The 19,617-nt window shown below is 55.5% G+C and overlaps 11 protein-coding genes across 11 annotated transcripts; 4 read left to right on the top strand and 7 right to left on the bottom strand.

Moving 5' to 3' along the window:
• The first annotated feature begins 669 nt into the window (after window positions 1-669).
• On the top strand, window positions 670-2,561 carry ACRALDRAFT_1094917 (uncharacterized protein). Its single transcript, XM_071019746.1, has 3 exons — window positions 670-900; window positions 989-1,327; window positions 1,397-2,561. Exons 1-3 carry the CDS (start codon window positions 807-809, stop codon window positions 2,344-2,346), a joined length of 1,383 nt encoding a protein of 460 aa, XP_070871431.1. The 5' UTR covers window positions 670-806; the 3' UTR covers window positions 2,347-2,561.
• Window positions 2,562-2,680: 119 nt separating this feature from the next.
• On the bottom strand, window positions 2,681-3,525 carry ACRALDRAFT_212832 (uncharacterized protein; the record flags this gene model as incomplete). The annotated part of the gene is made up of 7 exons (XM_071023955.1): window positions 2,681-2,831; window positions 2,877-2,892; window positions 2,950-3,054; window positions 3,124-3,168; window positions 3,248-3,289; window positions 3,383-3,408; window positions 3,464-3,525. The coding sequence occupies 7 exons, from the start codon at window positions 3,523-3,525 to the stop codon at window positions 2,681-2,683; spliced, it is 447 nt and encodes a 148-aa protein (XP_070871430.1).
• Window positions 3,526-3,551: 26 nt separating this feature from the next.
• ACRALDRAFT_1072354 (uncharacterized protein) lies at window positions 3,552-4,678 on the top strand (the record flags this gene model as incomplete). The annotated part of the gene is made up of 2 exons (XM_071017968.1): window positions 3,552-4,333; window positions 4,456-4,678. The coding sequence occupies 2 exons, from the start codon at window positions 3,552-3,554 to the stop codon at window positions 4,676-4,678; spliced, it is 1,005 nt and encodes a 334-aa protein (XP_070871429.1).
• A 204-nt stretch (window positions 4,679-4,882) lies between these two features.
• ACRALDRAFT_1077700 (uncharacterized protein) lies at window positions 4,883-6,474 on the bottom strand. The gene is made up of 5 exons (XM_071018678.1): window positions 6,217-6,474; window positions 5,834-6,155; window positions 5,631-5,732; window positions 5,326-5,553; window positions 4,883-5,237 (listed from the first exon to the last, which is right to left on the bottom strand). Exons 1-5 carry the CDS (start codon window positions 6,265-6,267, stop codon window positions 5,044-5,046), a joined length of 897 nt encoding a protein of 298 aa, XP_070871428.1. The 5' UTR covers window positions 6,268-6,474; the 3' UTR covers window positions 4,883-5,043.
• Window positions 6,475-7,160: 686 nt separating this feature from the next.
• On the bottom strand, window positions 7,161-8,314 carry ACRALDRAFT_2126888 (uncharacterized protein; the record flags this gene model as incomplete). The annotated part of the gene is made up of 5 exons (XM_071023922.1): window positions 7,161-7,260; window positions 7,400-7,785; window positions 7,845-7,864; window positions 7,933-7,955; window positions 8,049-8,314. Coding segments are annotated over 5 exons (795 nt in total), but the record flags the coding sequence as incomplete, so codon positions are not given.
• An 874-nt stretch (window positions 8,315-9,188) lies between these two features.
• On the bottom strand, window positions 9,189-10,905 carry ACRALDRAFT_2044218 (uncharacterized protein; the record flags this gene model as incomplete). The annotated part of the gene is made up of 2 exons (XM_071021413.1): window positions 9,189-9,306; window positions 9,398-10,905. 2 exons carry the CDS (start codon window positions 10,903-10,905, stop codon window positions 9,189-9,191), a joined length of 1,626 nt encoding a protein of 541 aa, XP_070871426.1.
• Window positions 10,906-11,497: 592 nt separating this feature from the next.
• Window positions 11,498-13,400, bottom strand: ACRALDRAFT_1077699 (uncharacterized protein). The gene is made up of 2 exons (XM_071018677.1): window positions 12,924-13,400; window positions 11,498-12,821 (listed from the first exon to the last, which is right to left on the bottom strand). The coding sequence occupies exons 1-2, from the start codon at window positions 13,243-13,245 to the stop codon at window positions 11,668-11,670; spliced, it is 1,476 nt and encodes a 491-aa protein (XP_070871425.1). The 5' UTR covers window positions 13,246-13,400; the 3' UTR covers window positions 11,498-11,667.
• A 525-nt stretch (window positions 13,401-13,925) lies between these two features.
• Window positions 13,926-14,285, top strand: ACRALDRAFT_2112929 (uncharacterized protein; the record flags this gene model as incomplete). Its single annotated transcript, XM_071023604.1, has 1 exon — window positions 13,926-14,285. A coding segment is annotated over one exon (360 nt), but the record flags the coding sequence as incomplete, so codon positions are not given.
• A 184-nt stretch (window positions 14,286-14,469) lies between these two features.
• Window positions 14,470-17,239, bottom strand: ACRALDRAFT_1065534 (uncharacterized protein). The gene is made up of 5 exons (XM_071017175.1): window positions 15,866-17,239; window positions 15,587-15,804; window positions 15,333-15,535; window positions 14,874-15,268; window positions 14,470-14,814 (listed from the first exon to the last, which is right to left on the bottom strand). Exons 1-5 carry the CDS (start codon window positions 16,928-16,930, stop codon window positions 14,620-14,622), a joined length of 2,076 nt encoding a protein of 691 aa, XP_070871423.1. The 5' UTR covers window positions 16,931-17,239; the 3' UTR covers window positions 14,470-14,619.
• Window positions 17,084-17,628, top strand: ACRALDRAFT_212826 (uncharacterized protein; the record flags this gene model as incomplete). The annotated part of the gene is made up of 5 exons (XM_071023954.1): window positions 17,084-17,184; window positions 17,222-17,246; window positions 17,358-17,373; window positions 17,418-17,519; window positions 17,570-17,628. The coding sequence occupies 5 exons, from the start codon at window positions 17,084-17,086 to the stop codon at window positions 17,626-17,628; spliced, it is 303 nt and encodes a 100-aa protein (XP_070871422.1).
• Window positions 17,417-19,252, bottom strand: ACRALDRAFT_2060969 (uncharacterized protein). Its single transcript, XM_071021947.1, has one exon. It carries the CDS (start codon window positions 18,637-18,639, stop codon window positions 18,052-18,054), a length of 588 nt encoding a protein of 195 aa, XP_070871421.1. The 5' UTR covers window positions 18,640-19,252; the 3' UTR covers window positions 17,417-18,051.
• Window positions 19,253-19,617: the final 365 nt, after the last annotated feature.

Genomic DNA, 19,617 nt, shown 5'->3' with positions numbered 1-19,617 from the left:
GCTGTGTTGCGGGCTTGGGATCCGGACAACATTCACGGGGGGTCGATGGACTAGAAGTATTAGGTAATGGCAGAGGAGCGGGGTGAGATGTTGACCTGTGGAGTTGTCAACGGCCTAAGTGGTCCAAGCTCCCACACAACCTTGATGAGCGATAAACGACAAACGATAACGATAACGATAAGCAGCACTTAAGGTACACAATTGGTGGCCGATAAGATAGGAAGATAGGACAGGACAAATTGTCGTTGGGAATTGGGTTAGAGCCGGGGCGTCTTGTCTTATTCTGTGAAGAAGCAGTACGGAAAAAAAGTAACAGATTGCGTGATTGTCCCTTCACCTTTGAATGGACTACCTTTTCTCGCCCAATTATCAAGAGGCTGGCAGATGTTAACAGCGGCGATTATGCTTGGTCCTGTCGATGGCACTGAGTACGAAGTGTACGTACGAATGACATTGTACTTCGTACCTACATAATTACCACCACCTAGGTACCCCAATGCTCAAGAAGGGCCAGGGAAATAGGGGCATAACAAGGGTATCTTTGTATTAGCCGAATTAATCCCGGGCGCTGATTACGGAGTACGAAGTACCAATCCATCACGTCAAGGCGAAAAGTCGAAACGCGTCCGCCAGTCGTTTTCTACGTAATTAATCGCAACTCGGAACAAACAACACCAACTTTCACAAACAACCCAATATTCATCCTCGTCCTGCCTTTGCCACCACCCAGTCGGCTTATTTGTATCGTGATTGTTATTTTATCCTGAATATCATTGGAACTGAAACGAGCCCGTCTACACAACAGCATGCCCATCATGGCTGCCAGTCTCGACAGCCAGAGGCTGGGCGCCGTCTTCCAGTCTCGCCCTGATATTATCGAAGGAATAAAAAAAGCAGCCGGTATGACGATTTTTTGTCTCCCTTTTCTCATTTTTGACTACACGATCCTAGGAGAAGAAATGCCGACGATACTGACAATGACCATCAGATTCACCAGCTCGCGTGACCCTCTTCAACAACATCGCCAACTTCGTCTATGACCAGATCAACAGCTCCGAACCCGCTGCAAAGCGTCGCCGAATCGACAACGGCCTGGCCAACGGTTTCACAGCTTCCAACACAAACGGCATCAAGTCGGAGGTGGTCGTAAAATCAGAAGGTGGCGACGCTGCCGACGAGCACGTCCTGCTCGAGGTCAAAGAACTCTCGGTGTCGGTACCCCAACGCAAAAAATACGACCTTTGCTTTACCGAGAACCATCTCTACGCTCGTGCGCCGGGGACTAAAGCGCCCGTCCAGGGCATCTGTTATGCATGGACCGATATTGGTACGAGGGTTCCCCTGGGTCCTGTGACTCTTCCGCTCCCTCCAACTTTTGCTAACGGTTGCGATGTAGAGTATGCATTCTATCTACCAGTCCCCGAAAAAGCACAAGTACAGCACAACTACGTCCTCTTTCCGCGAGGCTCTTGCCTGCCGTCCAAAACCGAGACCCCAACAGCCGATCCCCTTGTCTTCACCGTCCCAGCCACGGCGCCGAAGCCGGGCACCGTCCTCGGCGTCGAGGCGGGCGATGCCGCCGCCGTCTCCGACACCTACCGCACCCTCTTTGACTGGGCTTTCACCAAACACCTCCGATCCGCCGGGAACCCCACCGAAATCGTCTCGGCGAACCCGGCCCTGTTCCACAGCATGGCGCGCCAAGCACATCGGCCCAACGAGAAGGCGGTGCACGTCAAGGCCTTCCGGGGCTCCAAGGACGGGTACCTCTTCTTCCTCCCCAACGGAATTCTGTGGGGGTTCAAAAAGCCGCTGCTATTCGCACCGCTCGGGCGCATCGCCGCCGTCAGTTACACCAGCGTCCTCCAGCGGACGTTCAACATGGTCGTCGAAGTCTTCACCGGCACAGGCGGCGACGAGGGGACGGAGGAGCTGGAGTTTGCGATGCTGGACCAGGAAGATTACCAGGGCATCGACCAGTCGTATGTGCGGAGGAACGGGCTGCAAGATCGCAGCATGGCAGAGCAGCGGCGGGCGAAGATGGAGCTCGCGGAGAATATGAGGGACGCGAAGAAGGCCGCGGGGGGCGAGGGGGGTGCGGAACCGAACGGGGCCGATGGGATGACGGAGCTGGAGAGGGCGCAGGCGGAGGAGGAGCAGAGGTTGCAGGACGAGGAGGACGAGGAGGAAGAGGACTATGATCCGGGGAGCGAGGGTGATAGTGAGGGGGAGGGGGAGACGAGCGATGAGGAGGATGCGGATGGAGAGGGCGACGCGGAGATGGAAGAGGCCGAGGATTATGACGAAGATGGGGAGGAGGACGAGCGGTTAGATGTCAGGGGCTGATGAGATGTGGCCTGGTCCATGTGCCTGGCGGGAAGTACAGTAATGGCGACGGTAACACTGACGGACGCTGACGGTTGCGAGTTGTTGAATGTTTTGGCATGCATGATAGACGGGATTACCATTACCCATATAATGTACATGAACGCGGTCGTCATTTGTCCAGGACGGGCCCATCGAGTTAGGTTTTCAAACTCCATGTTCATCTTGACATTGCGCCTTTTCGCATCCCTTATCTGAGTAGGATGAGCTGGGAGAGACGGGAAGATCCGAGGGCCGCAATAACATGAGGCCAGAAGCGGAAAATGGCCGAATCACGAGATCTCGACTGGAGAGGCTATAAAGGAGAATGGATAAAAAAGATGCCAAAGAGGGAAATGGGTGTGAAGAAGGCGAAGAGGCACGACGATAAGACCAAGAACACCTCGAGACGTCGCCGAATCAACGAATGGCATGCCTCATTTATACAACGTAGGTACTTGATAATACTGGGCGAGGGGCTGTGATACTAAGTACTTTGTTGTACTTCGTACAGGAACCAACGGTAGTCTCGACACCACCACGGAGAAATAAAGGGGTTTCAACGCTAACTTTAGAGTAACAGACTTGACGGATCGAACGAACCAGTGACACCAAACGGATTCATCCCCTGGATTGTTGTGACCATTTCAATGATAACGTGGTAAGACACCACGCCGCCAGCCAGCAGATCTCACAGTCAGACTGAGCCAATCAGAGACTCTGAAAGATCGGTTGGGTCCGGGACTCCGGGACGGTTACAAATTAGCCGGTCCGAGCGATCCCGAGTCCGAGCGTATTCGGGTCCTAACCAGCATTTAGTCGATGCCTATCCGTTACTTGGACGTGAAGAAACCCTTTTAGAGGCATAGAGCCACTCGGAGACTTCGGAACCGCAAGATGGGGCGCAGCTTCGTAAGCTCCAGGGCTGGATTCGGAAATATTTACATTATTTATCAGGAGCCATCCACTTTAAAATACAAGATACCTATTTTTCTTCTAGCTTAGTGCTTTTTCGTACTGTCTCTATTATCATGAACCGAGCGTCTTGACTTGACATCTCTTACCTCCTCGCCTCCCTTCTCCCCTGCCTATACTTCACGTTCGCTCTGCCGCCTTTGGCTCACCAACTCGGGCCCTTTCTCTACCCTCGTTCATCCCCATTGTCTCTTCCACCTCCTTCAAACCCCATGGACCTGGAATACGAGCCCCCGAGCTACAGCAGCTGCGATGGCGTATCGCCGCGTTGCCCCGTCGAGATCACCGTCTATGGCGACTACTTCACGACCGGCGCCTGCGCCTTCTTCGTGGCCATGTACGCCATCCTGCTCATCGCCCAGTCCTACCTCGGCTACCGCTCCAAGGCGTGGTCCTACATCTCCTACCTGGCCATCGGCACCGCCTTTGAGCTGATGGGCTACGCCGCCCGCATCGCCCTCTCCTACAACCCGTGGAACTACGCCGGCTTCGTCGTCCAGCTGCTGATGCTCATCCTGGCCCCGACCCTCGTCGCCGCCGCCATGTCCATCACCTGCAAGCACCTCGTCGTGTGGTACGGCCCGCAGTGGTCCTTCCTCCGCCCGCGCCTCTACCCCTGGGTCTTTGTCGGTACCGATTTCATGTCCATCCTCATCCAGGCCGTGGGCGGTGCCGTGTCCGCCGTCGCCTCCGACACGGAGGATATGGGTCTCTTGGACGTCGGCTCGGGGCTCCTCGTCGCCGGCGTCGCTTTCCAGCTCGCCAACATGGTCTTTTGCGGCGGCCTGATGGTGCTTTATTTCCTGCGCCGTCGGCGTGGCTTGAAGAACGGCCCGGCCCGGGTTGGGTCTTCGGCCGAGGACAGCGAGGGTTTCGCTGCCGAGTCCATGGCCCCGTATCGCAAGGCGAGCCCCGAGATGAACAAGAAAGTTCGGATATTCATCTGTGCCGTCGCCGTCGCTTATATGGCCATTATTATCCGCTGCACCTACCGGTAGGTCTTGGTTTACCCATACCCATATGCGACCATCCATCCCCGCCTCTCCGTCCTTTTATTTCCTCTCTCGCATCCCGTTGAAACGGACTGGCTGCTCCTACTAACGACTCGTCTCACAGTATCCCTGAAATGGCCAACGGCTGGGGTAGTGACCTGATGAAGAACGAGACGACTTTCCTCGTCCTCGACGGTGCCATGATCCTTGCCGCCGCCCTCCTCTTGACTCTTGTCCACCCCTATTTCTTCTTCCCTTACCTCGGGAACAAGGACATTGTCGGCAAGCAGGGCCCTGTGCCGACACCTGCGGAGGAGCATGAAATGGTTACTGTTCAACAAAATTAGGAGGTGACTTGCCTTGCTGAGCAAGTGGCCATGCAATGGCGTTCAGGCTCATATAAAACGCGGTGCCGTAAGAGTTTAGTCGTTTCCTCTTTCATTTTCTTCGTATATATTTGCTTGGGAAGCTGGCGCCACTTTCTGACTGAAGACTTCTACGCATTTGCCGCGTAAGAAGCAATGACAATGTCCTGATATGGAGGCATATTTCTCGGTTTTCAACATTAGCGTGTCATTTCTAGATTCATCGCCTATACAGATGCAACATAGAGATCATCATCATAGACAAAATTCACACAATGACCTCGTACTGCTTGTCTGTCTACAGGTCTCGGCCACCATCATCCATGTCAGCCATCGACTGTACTATATCAGCCTTCATGCTGAGCCTCAATCTCCTTCTCTAGCTCCTCCTTGCTCGGGCACCACTTATCCTGCAACGCCTTGTCAAGCGTCTTCTCATACACCTCCTTGGGCCACCACTCGCCCCAGCTTGTCAGGAAGATCTGCTCTGGGTCCTGGGGAAAATCATCCCTGACGAAAGCCCGCAAGATGCTTTGAGCTCCTGCGATTCCCGAAGCGTCAGCTCTGCCACAAATCTGCCTGGCGCAAGGGCCAGGCCATGGGCAGCTTGGAGACTTGGAATAACTCACCCTCGGATACTGGTTTAGCATCAGGCATGTTCATATTGAGATTCATCCCGAACTTGGCCCCAAGGCCCGTGTTGGGGATTAATCCGGGGGACACGGCCACGATGCGGCACTGGCCTTGAAGCTGGCGACGCCACCAGTGCGCAGCCAGGAGATTGGCAAACTTGGTCTCGGAATAGACCGTCCGGAGGGAGGCGCCGGAGCCTCCCTTGAGATTCTCGTCCAAGGTGGCTTTGAGGAAGAAAAGGGTTCAGTGAGTTTTTTTTTTTTTTCATTTTCTTTCTCTCCCTGGAGTCTAGGACACTTACTCGGATCAGGGACATTCCTGACGGCCCCTGAGGACACAAAGACCACGCGGGAATGCGAATCCACAAGCTTTTCGCGAAGCAGGTGCATCAGGTAGTGCGGAGCTAGAACATGGTCGCACATCGGCATTAGTCCAGCCTGTCGTCCAAAAGAAAGGACGAGGGAAGACGAGGGAAGACGAGGGAGTGTCAATGGTCAGACCTACCCAGGTGATTCACCACATGAGCCTCGCACCACTTGGACCCAAAAGGCCCAGGCTTCTCCGCGCTACCGGTCGTGGCGGCGTTCAGAAACAGGAAATCGACCTTGTCACTACCCAAGGCATCGAGAGCCTGGCGGGCAAAAGTCCGCACGTCGCGCAGGTTGGACAGCTCGACGGGCAAGATGGTGACTTGGTGCTTGGACGTGTCGAAGGCGAGGGCGGCGTAGTCATCCTGCGCCTTGGCCACGTTGCGTGCGCCCAGGATGAAGCGGTAGCGCTGCTGCGCTTGCGTTTGTTGGAGGAGCTGCTTGACTGCCTCGAATCCCTATGCCGAAAATCAGATGCGTGAATACACAGAGAAGCTGAGGTGGAAAATGCGGTCGTACTAATCCGGAGGAGGCGCCGGTGGCGATGACGGTCTTGACGAGTGTCGTCATTGTAATGTACGGAGTGGTTCTCGTTCTGAGGATTTAGAGAGTGTGAGCTTGCGAGTGCTATGCGCTTGGATTCAACACGCCAGGGAAGATGGAGGCCGTGAAGGTGATCACTGGTAAATGTCCCTGGTTCATATGTAGGAATTGATCTGATGGTGAGGCCGGAGGGTTCCGGACATTACGCACGGAGTTAAAAGTCGTTTGACGTTGCAATCGCCCCAGCCAACTGACAAGCTGATTAATACTCTGTCTCGCCTTGGTTCTGGCGCATTCCTCCCGACGTTCTTTGTGTAAATCTTTAGAGCTCGCGACTCGCAACTGGACATCATTGGACCAAAGACGCCATGTTACATTCAACCCCCCTGTCTGCTTACACTCTACATGATTCTCTAAAGTTGTTCCTTTTCCACCAGGTCCAAGTCGTCGGGCCGGCGAACCCACCTCGCTCTCCCTCCACCACTTCGAAGATCGCCCTCGCTTGAACGTCTCTGCCGGGAGTACTGTGCAAGTCTCGGTCGCGAATCGTCGCCCTCGCCTCGCGCCAACTTCGTTTCCCCCGCCCGTCCAAGCCCATACATGGTGTGGCGTTGGGGAAAAGAGTCGAGCATGACGACATCCGCAGACATCGTGGCCCCCTGCATGTTTGTGAGATCGCCCATGCAGTCGCTTCGCTCTCTGTCGAGACACGCCTCGGGGTCTCTCCCTGGCGCAATGCTGCAGCTCGTGCTCGTGCTGGACGATCTCGAGGCCGCGCCGGCGCCGGTGGCCCACCTGCGCGCTTCAAGGGGCGCCAGGCTATCGGCTCTGCTCGAAATCCTGGTGGCCAAAACGCTTGGTGCGTCTCGGCAGCTCGAAGACTCGCCGCTGTGGAAATCGTGTGTGTCGTCGCGGCTTTGGGCGACTTTTGCGATCAAGTCGGCCATGGTCATCTCGATGTTGAGTTTGACAATGTAGGCGAGTGGGTGAACTTGCTGTAAAAGGTATACTTGTTTAGTCCTAGCTCTTGCTTTCTGTTCGGGGGATTCGAGAACTGGGTCAGTCTTACCATATACCTGTTTCAATATCGCGTCAGCACTCAGCACTCAGCACGTGTGCCATGTTCGGCGCCTTGAAAGGGGGGAGAAAGCAGACTTACACGAACGAGTTGCTCAAACTCATGGTGCCAATGATTAACACATCCATGGAGAGAGAGAACCCAATGATAAAGATGTTGAAACGAACGAGTGAACGATATTTCGTCATACCGCAGCCGACGAGATTCCTCTTGACGACCCGTATGAAGTAGATATTAAGAGCGGCGTCAACCAGCAGGTAGATGACCTTCTCAACGCGGTCCCACCACGAGTTGATCCACATGTACCGTTCAGATATTTGTAGCCTGGCGGGAATCCAGATACTGTAGACGCTGATGTTGACCGCCGTGATGAGAATGGCCACCCCAATCTTGATGTAGTTCGCCTTCCGCTTGCTGGCGAGGAGTATTGCGCAGCGGTTGACGATGATCTGGAGAAGAAATTGGACCTATATTAATGGTAAGCATACGAGGGCCCCATAACGTGAAACCAGGAGCGAGTGCGTACTTGTAGAGCCCAAGTCGTCACTTGGTAGCCGTGTTAGTGATTCGGTGTCTCGCAAACATCGTAGTCAGGGCCAGAAAATAGGACTTACAGATGACAAAGTAAAAGGCGAAACTAAAACAAAAGACAAGTGGTTAGTGGTCCATGTTCCCGAACAGAGAGAGAAATGGTAGGCTGAGCCGGAGCTCTGGTCATCTAGAGTCTTACCTCGGAGGAATAATATCGAGCAAGTGAAGGTAGCAGATGATTCCGAAGATGAGGCAGACGATAATCTCGAGCCATATCATCCAGATGAAAGCACTTCGGAAGACGCCCCATTGGTGGCGCCTCCAAACCCTCATGCTCTGCCGCATGGCCTTCCACGTCGTCAACCAGCCGAAGCCGATAGTGAATCCCCAAAAGATCGATGCCAGCATACAATCCTCCGGCGTCACGTCCTCGGGGACGTAGTGCGGAGGTAGGAGAGTAATCATATCGGCGTTGGAAAGGAACGAGGGTGGGGAGGGGAGCCAAATGGCGCAAACGGTTTGCGCGCCCCGGACTTGGCTACGTGCGCTGCGTCAAGAGACGAAAAGACTGGCGATTTGTCGTCTATGTAGGAGACAGGACATGGTTGCCTTTGTGTGCCTGAGCTATACAGGTTTGCAATACGCCGGGTGCGGGTGTTGGTGGGCGCTAGAGACAACCGTTGGAAGGGAAACAAGAATACTCATCTAGAGATGAAGAGGATGAGAAGGAGACGTGCGCTACTATTCCGTACAAGTGCATCGCTCGGCGGGTTGCATGCCCGGCAAACGCGGTCGGTCAGTCGGTCGAGCGGGCGGGTTGATATTCTTTAAGACATGGAGAGAGCTCGACGCTCACATATATGACATCGGCGGCCGGAGTGCCGGCCTATATCCGTACTACGCGGTCCGGACGGTACGCCAACGCCAACGGTCTTCCTGGCGAACAGCGTCATTGTTCTCGTCCCATCAAAGCGCTAGCACTCCCTAGTGATCCTAGTCCGATTATGGGGAAGAACCTGGCCGAAGTCTAAACCAAAAAACTGGGGTAGTTCCATCCTGTAGTTTGTAGTGTAGTGTCGGGATCCTCGAATGAGAGGCGAAAGATGGGACCGATTCTCTTCGCCGGCGATTCATGACTTTGACAGCAACGCGGCTTTGTGTGGGACAGGAACTCGAACCTCGCTGCATCTGATGACTTTTCGACGTCGGAACATGGCGAGCCCGACTTGGCAGGCCCCCTCCCCCCCCTTTTTTTTCTTTTTCTTTTTCAAGGGGCGACGTTGTAAGACGCGGCTGGCAAACTATAATATTCCCAGGCCTTCGGCGCCGAGGATGCCCATCACAAAATAGGACCCTCCCAGGATTCCCGAGTCAGTCGCATGTAAAAAGATTGCTTGTGTGGAAGGGCGACCTCCCGCTCCTTTGCGAACCCGGCTTGCTCTAGCACCTGGGCGCATCTTTTTGTCATGTAGTTAGCAAAAGGCTAGCGTCCGGGCTGTCTTCCCGATGCCGAAAAAAGACCGTGGCAGTAGGGATCGAGTCTCTCACCTTGCGTTGTCTATCCTCGGCTCCGCACATACGTTCATGGTTCGGTAATCCAAAGTGAAGCACCAGTGGACCAGGCTCGTGATCCAGACGGCGGCGCGGCCCCGAGCCCACTCTTCCCCGACGAAGAAGTGGATGCCGCGGTCCCAGTCACCGACCGAACCGCCTCCCAAGTGGCGGCCCAAGACGTCCTCTTTAACCCAGTAGATTTCAAAGTAGCCGAACGGCACGCCGTCCCACATGCCGATGACGGGGAAGGAGTGATGACTGGCGAGGGCGTCGGTAAGGAAATGGGGATGGTAGGAACCCCAGAAGGCCGAGACGCGGGGGATGGACATCCAGGATTCCAAGAGCGACGTGTCGGATAGCGCGGCCGTTTGAAATTTCTCGGGGGGCGAGGGTCCCAACGGACCGAGATAGGGAACGGACTGGGGGGCAATGGACGCGACGCGGAAGGAGAGGTACTGGCCGACGCTGGGAACGTAACGGGAGTAAAAGACTTCGCCCATGCGAGGAGGCTTCGGGCGAAGGGGGTGACGGATGCCTTTGGTCATGGTATAGACCATGGGTCCGGGGGGGTAGTAGGTTGGTAGGTGAGAGGTGGAGTTGAAGGGCCCGGAGGGAATGCTCAGGGACTGAAGGAGGACCATGGGGGCCGGGGTCACAGACTCGGGGATGTCGAGGTCGATACGGCCTGCGGCCGAGTTTCTGGGGGCCGAGGACGAGCGGCTATTGGTGTAGTGATGGGAAAGGGTCCGCGGCGAGTCTCTCGAGTTGGGGGACGCCGAACGGCTCGTTGGCGGGGAGCCCAGGAAAGGCGCGTGCGGGTTGCGCTTGAGGGTGAAGAGGAAGAGACGGCCGGGGATTTGCCAGAACATGCGACGGGAGACGAAAATGTGCGACCACTCGTGGCCCGAGTCGTCGATGGAGGTTCCCACGGCCGAGTGAAAGCTTGCCACGAGACCCATGCGCTCGAGCTTGGGGATGAGGTTGCGGCCGCGCAGGACGCCCTCTCGCTTGATGTTGATCCGCCACTCCCCCTTGGGCCGGGCCTCCTCGGGGGTGTTTTTGGAGGCCTCGGTGGTGAGGTAGGGGGAGGGCTCCGGCTGATGGAAGTACCAGTAGAGGGTGATCCAGAGCATCATGGCGACCTGGCGGCTGGGGCTGGCAGCAGGCTTGTACTCGGAGTTGGAAGGGGTAGATATGGAGGAGATGAAGAGGTTGTCGTTCTGTAGGGTCGGATGCTTGTATGGGTTGGTACGCCGGGGACGGTGGTGGCCCTCTGCATGGACGGGATCCTCGGCATCGGGGCGGACATCACCAAAATGGAGAAGGGCGGCTGTCAGATCGTCCGGACTCCCTCCTTCGGTGTTGAGCACCACGGTCCAGCCGATGGGGAAGGCATTTGCGTTGGTGATGAGCGTCTGGGCTTTGAAGAATAGGCCGGCGAAAACGGGCGTTACTGTATACGTCTGGCCATCAGGCAGACGAAGCATATAAGGAGTCGACATTGTGATTATTGTAGTGGTCAATGTCGCTGTTGTCGCTGTCGTTTCTGTCGTTGCTGTGTGGTTTCTGAGGGGTTTGTGGTTCTGAAGGGTCGGGTCTCGGCTGCGATTGCGACGCCGAAGCGGGGAAAGAAGAAGAGCTCTGCAGATGAGTGAGATGTGATATTAGGCGCAGAAGACCACGCAGGACAAAAAGTAAAGGGGGCTGTCCTTTTAGATCAGAAGAAGAAGGTGATACAGGGTCAGATTCATGCCCATAGAGAGGTCAAGATGAAAAAAAAAAAACCATTTAAATAAATAAATAAAATCAGAATCGGCCCACGTCGACCCACGATCGACACATCCCCAGAGGCGGGGAGTTTGGTGGCACGACCGAGGTGAAAGGCCTCATTCATCAAGTTGTTATACGGAGTACGAACAAGGAATCAATGGAAGATGGCAGGCGACTTGGCTTGTCTTTTGGGGGGTTGCCTGACGGGATTTGGGGAGCTGCAGTCGTGGTCGAACAAGTACGAGACGAGACGCGGGCGGGGGCGGGGTCACCATGCAAACTGAAGCGAAAAGGCTCGACGTCACCGCCTCTACCGGACCCACCCTTATCCCATGCATTTTGGTACGCCCTGAGAGCTTATCGTTGGATTACTCAGCATTACAGTGGCTAGACACAACTGTACACTATGTACTAAGTAACACCCCTTTTCCGTTTCGATGCTGCTCAATGATGCTGGCTCCTGCTAATAAACAAACCGCCTGGCAACATGCTCGCTACGCTGCAGAACCTGTTTCCTTCCCCTCGGCCTTCCTGTCCCTGCCTCGAGTCTTCTCCTCATCTTGATCGTCCTCATCCGCCTTGCGCTTCTTTTCCTTGGTGTCTTCCTTCTCGAGCACCTCCTTGACAGCTTCACCGCCGAGATCCTTCGTCTCGTCCCAGTCCACGTCGTACTCGACCGCTACCGTCCTAATCTCCCGCCGCAGCGCGTTGGCTTCCTGCGTGAGCTCCTTCCACGCATCCAGCTCGAAGCCGCGCGCCGCGTAGAGCGCTTGCTGCCGCCTCGACACCGTCACGTTGAGCGCTTCCTTGTAGCTCAGGTCCCGGCTGATGTAAAGGAACCACATGTAACCGCCAATGATGGTCGTCAAGCCAGCCAGGTACGTCACCGGTTCGACCAGATCCCACCCGGCCTCCGTGTGGAACGTCACGTAGTACACCGCCGCCCACCACCCGACCAGCGCCCCGAACCCGCCCTGCGCGAGCCGGTGCGCCGCCTTGTTCGCCAGCTGGTCGCACTCCTTCTTGATCTGCGCCTGGCCCTTGACGTGCCGCGACATCCTGCGCAGCCGCTCCCGCATGTAGTGCGTGCGGTCGTTGAAGCTCGGCACCGCCACGCGGAGCTCCGGCTCGTAGCCCTCAATGTTGATGGCAAACTCGCGCCCCCGCGCCGCGTCCCGGATAAAGTCGCCAATCTCCGTGCTGCTGCTCCACCGTACCCATTTCGCCTCGGATTCCGATCGCGGCGGACCCTCGCGGCCCAGCCCGGAGTAGGACGCTACGTTCCCGTCGTTGTCGTCGTTGCGGATCGCCCCGCCGTACTCGTCCATCGGTCCATCCTTGTGCCCCTTTGCCCCCTGGAGATCCCCCTCGGCACGAAAGACGACCTCGGGGAGCCGTTCGCGCCTGTCGACGTAAATGGGGGGGAGCTCGGCCTGAATGAGTCGTTCGAGGTAGGAAAGCGGCTGCTGGGGATGGACCAGTAGAGCTAGCGGTTCGATGGAATCTTCGTCGTCGTCCTTGTCTTTTTTCTTTTGGGAGTTCCTGGATTCCCCCTGTCCTTCCCTGTCGCTACTCTTGCCGTTTGCCACCCGGAATGGGAGCGGCAGTATTAACTTGAGGAGCCGTGTAGGCGTGGTAAGCAGCCGACCTGGGAACAGAATCGAGTCAGTCAAGGGGCGGCGTGGGGTGTCGGAGGATGGCGCCAGCTACTATTACTCGCCAGCCACGCCACCACAGAGGACGCACTCACCTCTGGTCCTGTCCCCGTTTGTCGGATCAAGGGACAATAGCGAGTCGGGAAGCCTATTAGCCACGCCGCCAGCTCGATGCCATGGCCGGCTGTGTTGTTGCCGGCGCGAAAAGGACTCGACAAAGTCCTGCTCCTCTTCGTCAACCGACTTCTGGCTAAGGTCTCGAGCCCTTGACTCTGGCGTGTCGGGATGCTTCTTGCCAGAGGTAGCCAAGGTCCGGAGGAAAAGATGTGCCGGATGATTCGAAACCGGACGCCTTGAAAAACAACCTGCGGATGCTGCCGTTAGGCCTTGGCGTGATCGCCGGAGTACGCAGTTCATCGTTGACTCTGAGAATGGGCATCAGGTGTGTTCTGCCCGGGAGTCAAGGGTCGCCAAGACAGAGAGGGACAGCTTCCCTTCAAATACGGCATCAGGAACAGGTACAGAAGTACCTTTTAATGCTTTCATGGTGGAGGTACGGATACTTGACTGGGTACAACGTATACTGTAGTGTCCGGCTTCGGTACCTACACCTTAGGGACAGAATCACGATGACGTCGTTACGCACGGACAGCGACATCCAATCGGCCAAGGTAATGGAAGAGAATGGCTGTGTCGCATAAGCTGGCCGCAAATGGAACGGAACCTAGTTGTTCCAGGGCCGACAATGGGTGGTCAAGATCAAGGCAGAATTTTGTCCCATTGTCACGTGATATTCAACGTACAGAAAGTTGCCACTTTTTGCCCCTATTCAGACCTGATCGTGAAGTGCCATTTGCTGTGCGACATCAAGGTCCCGCGTGACGAGGCGGGGCTTTGCTTCCAATGGCAAAAACCTGCCTGCGCAGGTTGGTCCGGTCAGCCTGCACCTTCTCTCCATCATAAGCTGGAGAATATGCGATCGTTTACATACCACTTCTTGCAAAACAAAGCCCTGGTTTGCAATACTTGACTACCACTAGCAAGCTCCATACACTGTGGCCATTCAGACATGGAAACTACCTGTGACAATCGATGGGCCGCTTTATGATTATATCAGCGACGTCGAACGACTGGACGGATACCGTCCCGGCGGTTACCACCCAAGTCAATTGAATGATAAGCTCCAGGAACGATACACGATTATCGAAAAGCTCGGGCACGGATCGTCCTCCAGATCTCAATGGCTTGCACGAGACGAAAAGCTGAGAAGATATGCGGCGGTCAAGATTGGGATCGCGAACCACAGCTCCAATGAAACCCAGATCCTGGAACACCTTTGGGCTTCTCCAACAAACGACTTGATTAAGGGCCCTGACGGGGCACATTCGTGCCTGGTCACCACGCCCGCTAGATGCAGTCTCGCGGAGGCTCTCAAGGATTATGATCTATTGATTTGAGGTTTATTCAATCGATCTGATCCCTACAGAGATCCTGATATGTGCCAAGATCCACATTCATTTCGGTCCCGGAATAACTCTGTTCCGTTCCATTCCGGCCAGCCCGTGCGACACGAGACACGTACCGAGGAAAACGAAGTAGCTGCGACCTCCGCCATCCGATGGCATCATCACCAACATTGAAGTCAACGGATGTAGAAATGTTTCAAATTTTTGGCAATCAGACATTCCTAGCCGGCAGAAGCCTGAAGCATGCATGTGGGACTAAAGTTACATTCCATTCCTTCTCAAATTCGACCAAGCCAGGATACTCATAATACTCCCATCCCCTTGCTCACCACGCCTCCCACATCTGCGACCCCATGGCTACCAACCGGTTAAACAGCTGATCCCGTGTCAGAATCGCAGTAAGGTGCCGTTCTTCACCCATCCTATCCTTGATAATCAGCCCGTCGGCAATCTCCCGCTTCGTCGCCCACCCCACGACGATCTTGGACTTCCATCCCAGACCGCCCACCTTCTGGAGTTCCTGCGCCCGTAACCACCGTCAGCACTGGTCTTTCCCTTGAAAGTACGGGGGACACTCACCTCAATATCGCCAATGGCCACGCTCCACGCCGGATTCACGTCCTCCAGCTCCGCCGTCCAACTCAGCGCCGGAGTCGTCGCCGTCGTCGTAATGTACGCGTGTCCCGGCTGACCCTGGTACCGCGCCGGGAACCGGACAGGGCCCTTGGCCGGATCGGGCTGCTCGAGACCCTTTACCACCCCCAGGCGCTCCTTGGCGTGGACACTGCCGGCCATGGCCCGCACCTTGTTCGCCGTGAGCGACGTGTTAACGCTGCCCTTGGCGGTGCCCTTGAGGAGGTTCATGATCTTCCGGCCCTTTGTCTGCTTCTTTTCCGGCCGTGTCTCCGACTCCACTGGTGCCAAGGCGTCTTGATCGGGCTGCACTGCTTCTTCAATCTCTCCTTTTTCGGCACCTTTTTCGATCAGTCAAGACGTGTTGCCATGAAATTAGAGCTTTGCAAGTGGGGTTTCTCTTACCTAGATTTGCCATGGTTTCATCCTTGCCCTCAGCGTGAATTGCTTCGGTTGACGGCGGAGCAGTGGAGACCGGAGGTGGGGGGATGGGAGCCTTGTTACGCTCGCCGATGCGCAGCAGTGTGATAGTGAGTTGGGCATTCGTGGGAACCCCCTTGAGAACCGTATTGCGCAGTTCAAGATATTTCTGCCAGTCAGGGAGTTTCCTGCTTCATGTCAGCTTGGCCAACAGGCGTGATTGCATGGGGAGTGCATACCGATTGATGAAGGACACGCCTCGCTGAATGAGAGGGCCACCGAAAAAAGCGAATCCCATGGAAAAGCCGTTGGCTTTCCAAACCATGTATGGCGACACGACCAGAGATGCCAAGATGGCCGGTACCAGGATACCGGCAAGCTTAAGTCTCGATTCGCCCTGGGGGAACGGGGTTGTTGGGCTCAGGGCATTCCCAAACCTCTCATACGTGTCGACAAACTAGAAACCCCGTCAGTGCCTCTGAGGTTTCTTTGCGGGTGGTTAAAAGAGATCCACTCACGTCTGCCATCATGCGCATGGCCGGCCTAGCCTTGACCCAAATCGCCTCTGAAACGGGTTTCTTCGTTTTATCGTGGTGCGTACCTGGCTCTTCCCCGGCCGCTTTGTCCTTGGCATCCACCAGGTCCATAGAAGCATCAGCCGGGTCGGGGGCAGCCGCAGAGGCAGCGGGGTCGGACGGGGGATCACCTTGCGGGTGTTTCCCGGCGGCGGTGCTTACGACGAGTGACGAGATGGATGACACGAAGCTGTGCGCCTCTTGCTCGACCGCCTCGCCCGAGTGCTTTTCGGGGGCACCTGTGACGGAATCGGCCGAAGCCAGCACGCCAGACGCGGGTTTCTTCACACCCCCGGTAGCCGAGTTGACGACGGACGGCGGGGCCGGCGGGAAACAGTACGCTCGGCTAGGTGGGTACACGATGAGTACGACGAGGAAGGTGAGAAGCGTGGGGACGACGAGGTCCAAGACCCAGGCAAGTGCGTAGACGGCGAGGAAGGCGGACGTGCGGCGGGGCTCGCGCCAGGAGCGAAGACGGACAATGTGCTTCCAGAAACCGAAAGCTCCGACGATGACAGTCATGTAGAGGCGCTCGACGTGAGCGCGCAGCTTGTCCGGGGAGAACTCTTCCTCCTCGGCAATGTTGAGATCGAGGCCGCCCAGGGGAGGTTCCGGGATGGACTTGACGTGGAAGATTTGCTTGTCGAAGCGGCGGATCAGGGCCCAGAGGTCTTCGTTGGAAAGGCCGCCGACGAGTGGGCTGGCGACCCTGGCCGGGCTCTCGCTATTCCATCCCAGGTTCTTGACCTCCGTATCACCGTGTTCCACCTCGGCGTAGCCCTTTTCTTCCTGTGGTTTCTCCGTGGTGGACTTGTCGGCGAGTTCGTGGCTTTGCGTAGGCTTGCCGGCGTCGAAGGCCTCGACGACGTCGGGTTTTTCGTCGGGGGCCAGCGCCGGCTCTCTTCCCGATGGTCGCACTTCACTGTAAGGGACAGAAACAGGAGGCCCATGGTCTATCGGCGGCGGTTGTGATGGGTCCGGAGGCATCGGATGCGTTGCTGGGTCCATCGTCTGGAGTCTCGATGCTATGGCTTGCGAGTTGGGTGAGTCCAAGCTGAGTGTAGCAATTCGTGATTTCTCTGGAATACGACTCTGTGGTCAGCATGGTAACGCCTTGGCTAATAATGCCGGGGGTCCTGGTTTTGTCCTTTCCGTCTAGTGATGCCCCATCGTCTGCTCGCGGGTATGTTTTCCTGGAAACGTATCCATGACGTCAATCGATGCGGCAACGAGCTAAGTGCGCAACTACATCATCAAGGTACGTATCAATAGATATCTATGTCACTGTGGATTTTTAAGAAACGAGGAAGATGTCCCTGGCGAAGTGCGACTACTACTAATGTAGTGTGGTGAAGAAGACCTTATATCAGGGTAATGCCCGTAATGTAGTGTCCGTTTTCAGCTTAATTGGCAGCCATGTCATTTTCCCTTACAGGGATCTGTATCGTCGGGTGGTGAACAGAAATCGTTCCACAAGACAATAGAACAGGTTTAGTCAATCATCTCGACAATTCTCCAACTAGGGATGTTCAGAACTACTGGATTTTCAAGGAAACCCTGAGCATCTGCCATTCGAGGGACAGGCGGACAACCAAAGGTTGACGACGTAATGTCGGTGCCACCGTGTCACTGACGAAAAACCCCAAGTTGATCAATTGCCATGGTACCCCATCGGATCGGCGCATCCCGCTGTTATGCAGATGTGATGTGACGACTCACGAGAAGATCTACATCCCTTGCCATCACTTTCTCAAGCTGCCGGCGTACCATTCGATGACTTGACCGCGCTGTTCCGAAGATACAGACGCACCATTGCAACAATCTTCATCGAGGTCCATTACCACATGGTGATCGCTCTTAAGATTCACATGATTCTTAAGGAAAGTCTCCAGAGAAGTACCAATCAAATTACTCCCCAAACATGTCTACCGTCCATCTAATCACGTGGCCAGCATGATCATAAGACGTCCGTATATTACACCTTCTCTTTTCAAACAATGCGCCTCATGCCAAGGTACGAATAGTATCGTGTGAGTCTCGTGCGGTTCCATTCATGGATCGGTTGTCAGGGTATCCTCTCCTAGGCATTCCGCATCTTGGTGGCGCCCGGGACCGCTAGGCAGACCTATTTACGTCGCCCGTCCTGTTTGGTTCGTGCTGCCGGGCACGATCCTGTGTCGACATTGAGTTCTCACACCCTCCATTGTGATCCCAAAGAAAACGCCAAAAGTGCGAGTATTGTCTGTCTTGCTTCCGATGCAAGAAGGGCCTGTGCCCCCACACATGGTGGTACATCGATTGGTTGATAGGATGCTAGGCACTGCTGGGCACAGAGCTTTGGCAATGGACACAAACAGTCCCAGAGCGCACGAGCCGCTGTGCCAGCCCTTGAGAAAATTGGCTTGTTGCCTTCGAGCGGAAACAAGTAGCCAGCACTCATGAAGCCCGCCCCGTTCATTAAAGGTCGGTCCTTCCGGTTCGTTAATCAAGGCCGCATCCTCGACTTGTCGTGCCAGATTCCCAATCGATCGCAGACAAAGCACAGCTACCAGCTGAAGAAGCAGGCAGCGAGGGCCATGACGCCGACACTCCAACCCATCAGATCGCCGGCATGGACGTGTCGCGTGGCGGAATTCTCCCGCGTCCGCATCGCAGGTCCGCCACAACGAACAGCAGACCTCTCGTTGCTGTACTGCTCGTCGTTGGCGATGAGGCATTCCGTGACGTTTACCGAATCGGCCCAATAGACGCTAGAAACGTTGACCATGCAGCTGGCCCAGCAGTCTGAGATGGCCTCGGACTCGGCGAGGAGGGGGAAGATGTCCTGATAGGAGAAGACGTAGCCGTCGAGGGCGTCACAGCAGCTTCGGAGGTAGGGAACGGTATCGCTATAGGTAGGGACGCCGCAGCCCGACCACATGGTCCACTCGTCGGTCGGTAGTTCGCCCGCATAATCGGCGTTGTTGTTGGTACACAGCTGAGTTGAATTGGTATCGATCATAATGATGGCGGTGCTTGCAGGCTGGAAAGATGCGCTGCGTGGAAATGAGTACCGGGGAGAAGGCGGTGCGGTGACGAGAGCATCAAGAAGAGTCAAGATCGTAAATAGGAGACGCAAAGGTAGAAGATATACAGGGGGAAAAGATTGAATTGGCGCGCAGGTGAGAGGTCAAAGGTATCCCCGGTTCAAATCTTCCATGGGGTTTGCGGGTTGCGTCGCCAAGATAGAATACAGTAATGAAGTTTTGAATTAGTAATGAGGGCACGGTGCACCCACCGGTAGCAGGGAAGACCTCTTTGAGGCGACGGTGATTGCAGAGGACGGTGAGGACCGTCGAGATGAAATCGGTCGGTGAGCGAAAAAAAGGGGCTATGGAGTTAAGTGGACGCGTGGTGCATGGATGGATAAAGCAGGGGAGTGCGGATTATCTTTAGTCCATTTTCTGGCCTCCACGTCTCAGATTTCTTATCGATAAGTCCGCGCGTAGGTACTTTGTACCTACCACGTGACGTTGGACCCATCAGCAACATCAGGGACATCGATCCAAGTGACCCGTAATTAATCACACGACCATCAACAACAACCACCACCCACTGCTTCACCAGCTGCATGAGCCTGGTTACGTCGTCCTGTAATATCATTGGGTTTCTTTCTTGTCTACTATGCTGCAGCTCTCACTTGATAAAATAGTCGC

The sequence above is a fragment of the Sodiomyces alcalophilus genome, assembly GCF_042370955.1.
Source record: "Sodiomyces alcalophilus JCM 7366 unplaced genomic scaffold ACRALscaffold_8, whole genome shotgun sequence".
NCBI lineage: Eukaryota > Fungi > Ascomycota > Sordariomycetes > Glomerellales > Plectosphaerellaceae > Sodiomyces > Sodiomyces alcalophilus.
Note: the sequence above shows the minus strand (reverse complement) of the source record. Positions and strands in the feature narration are given on the sequence as shown.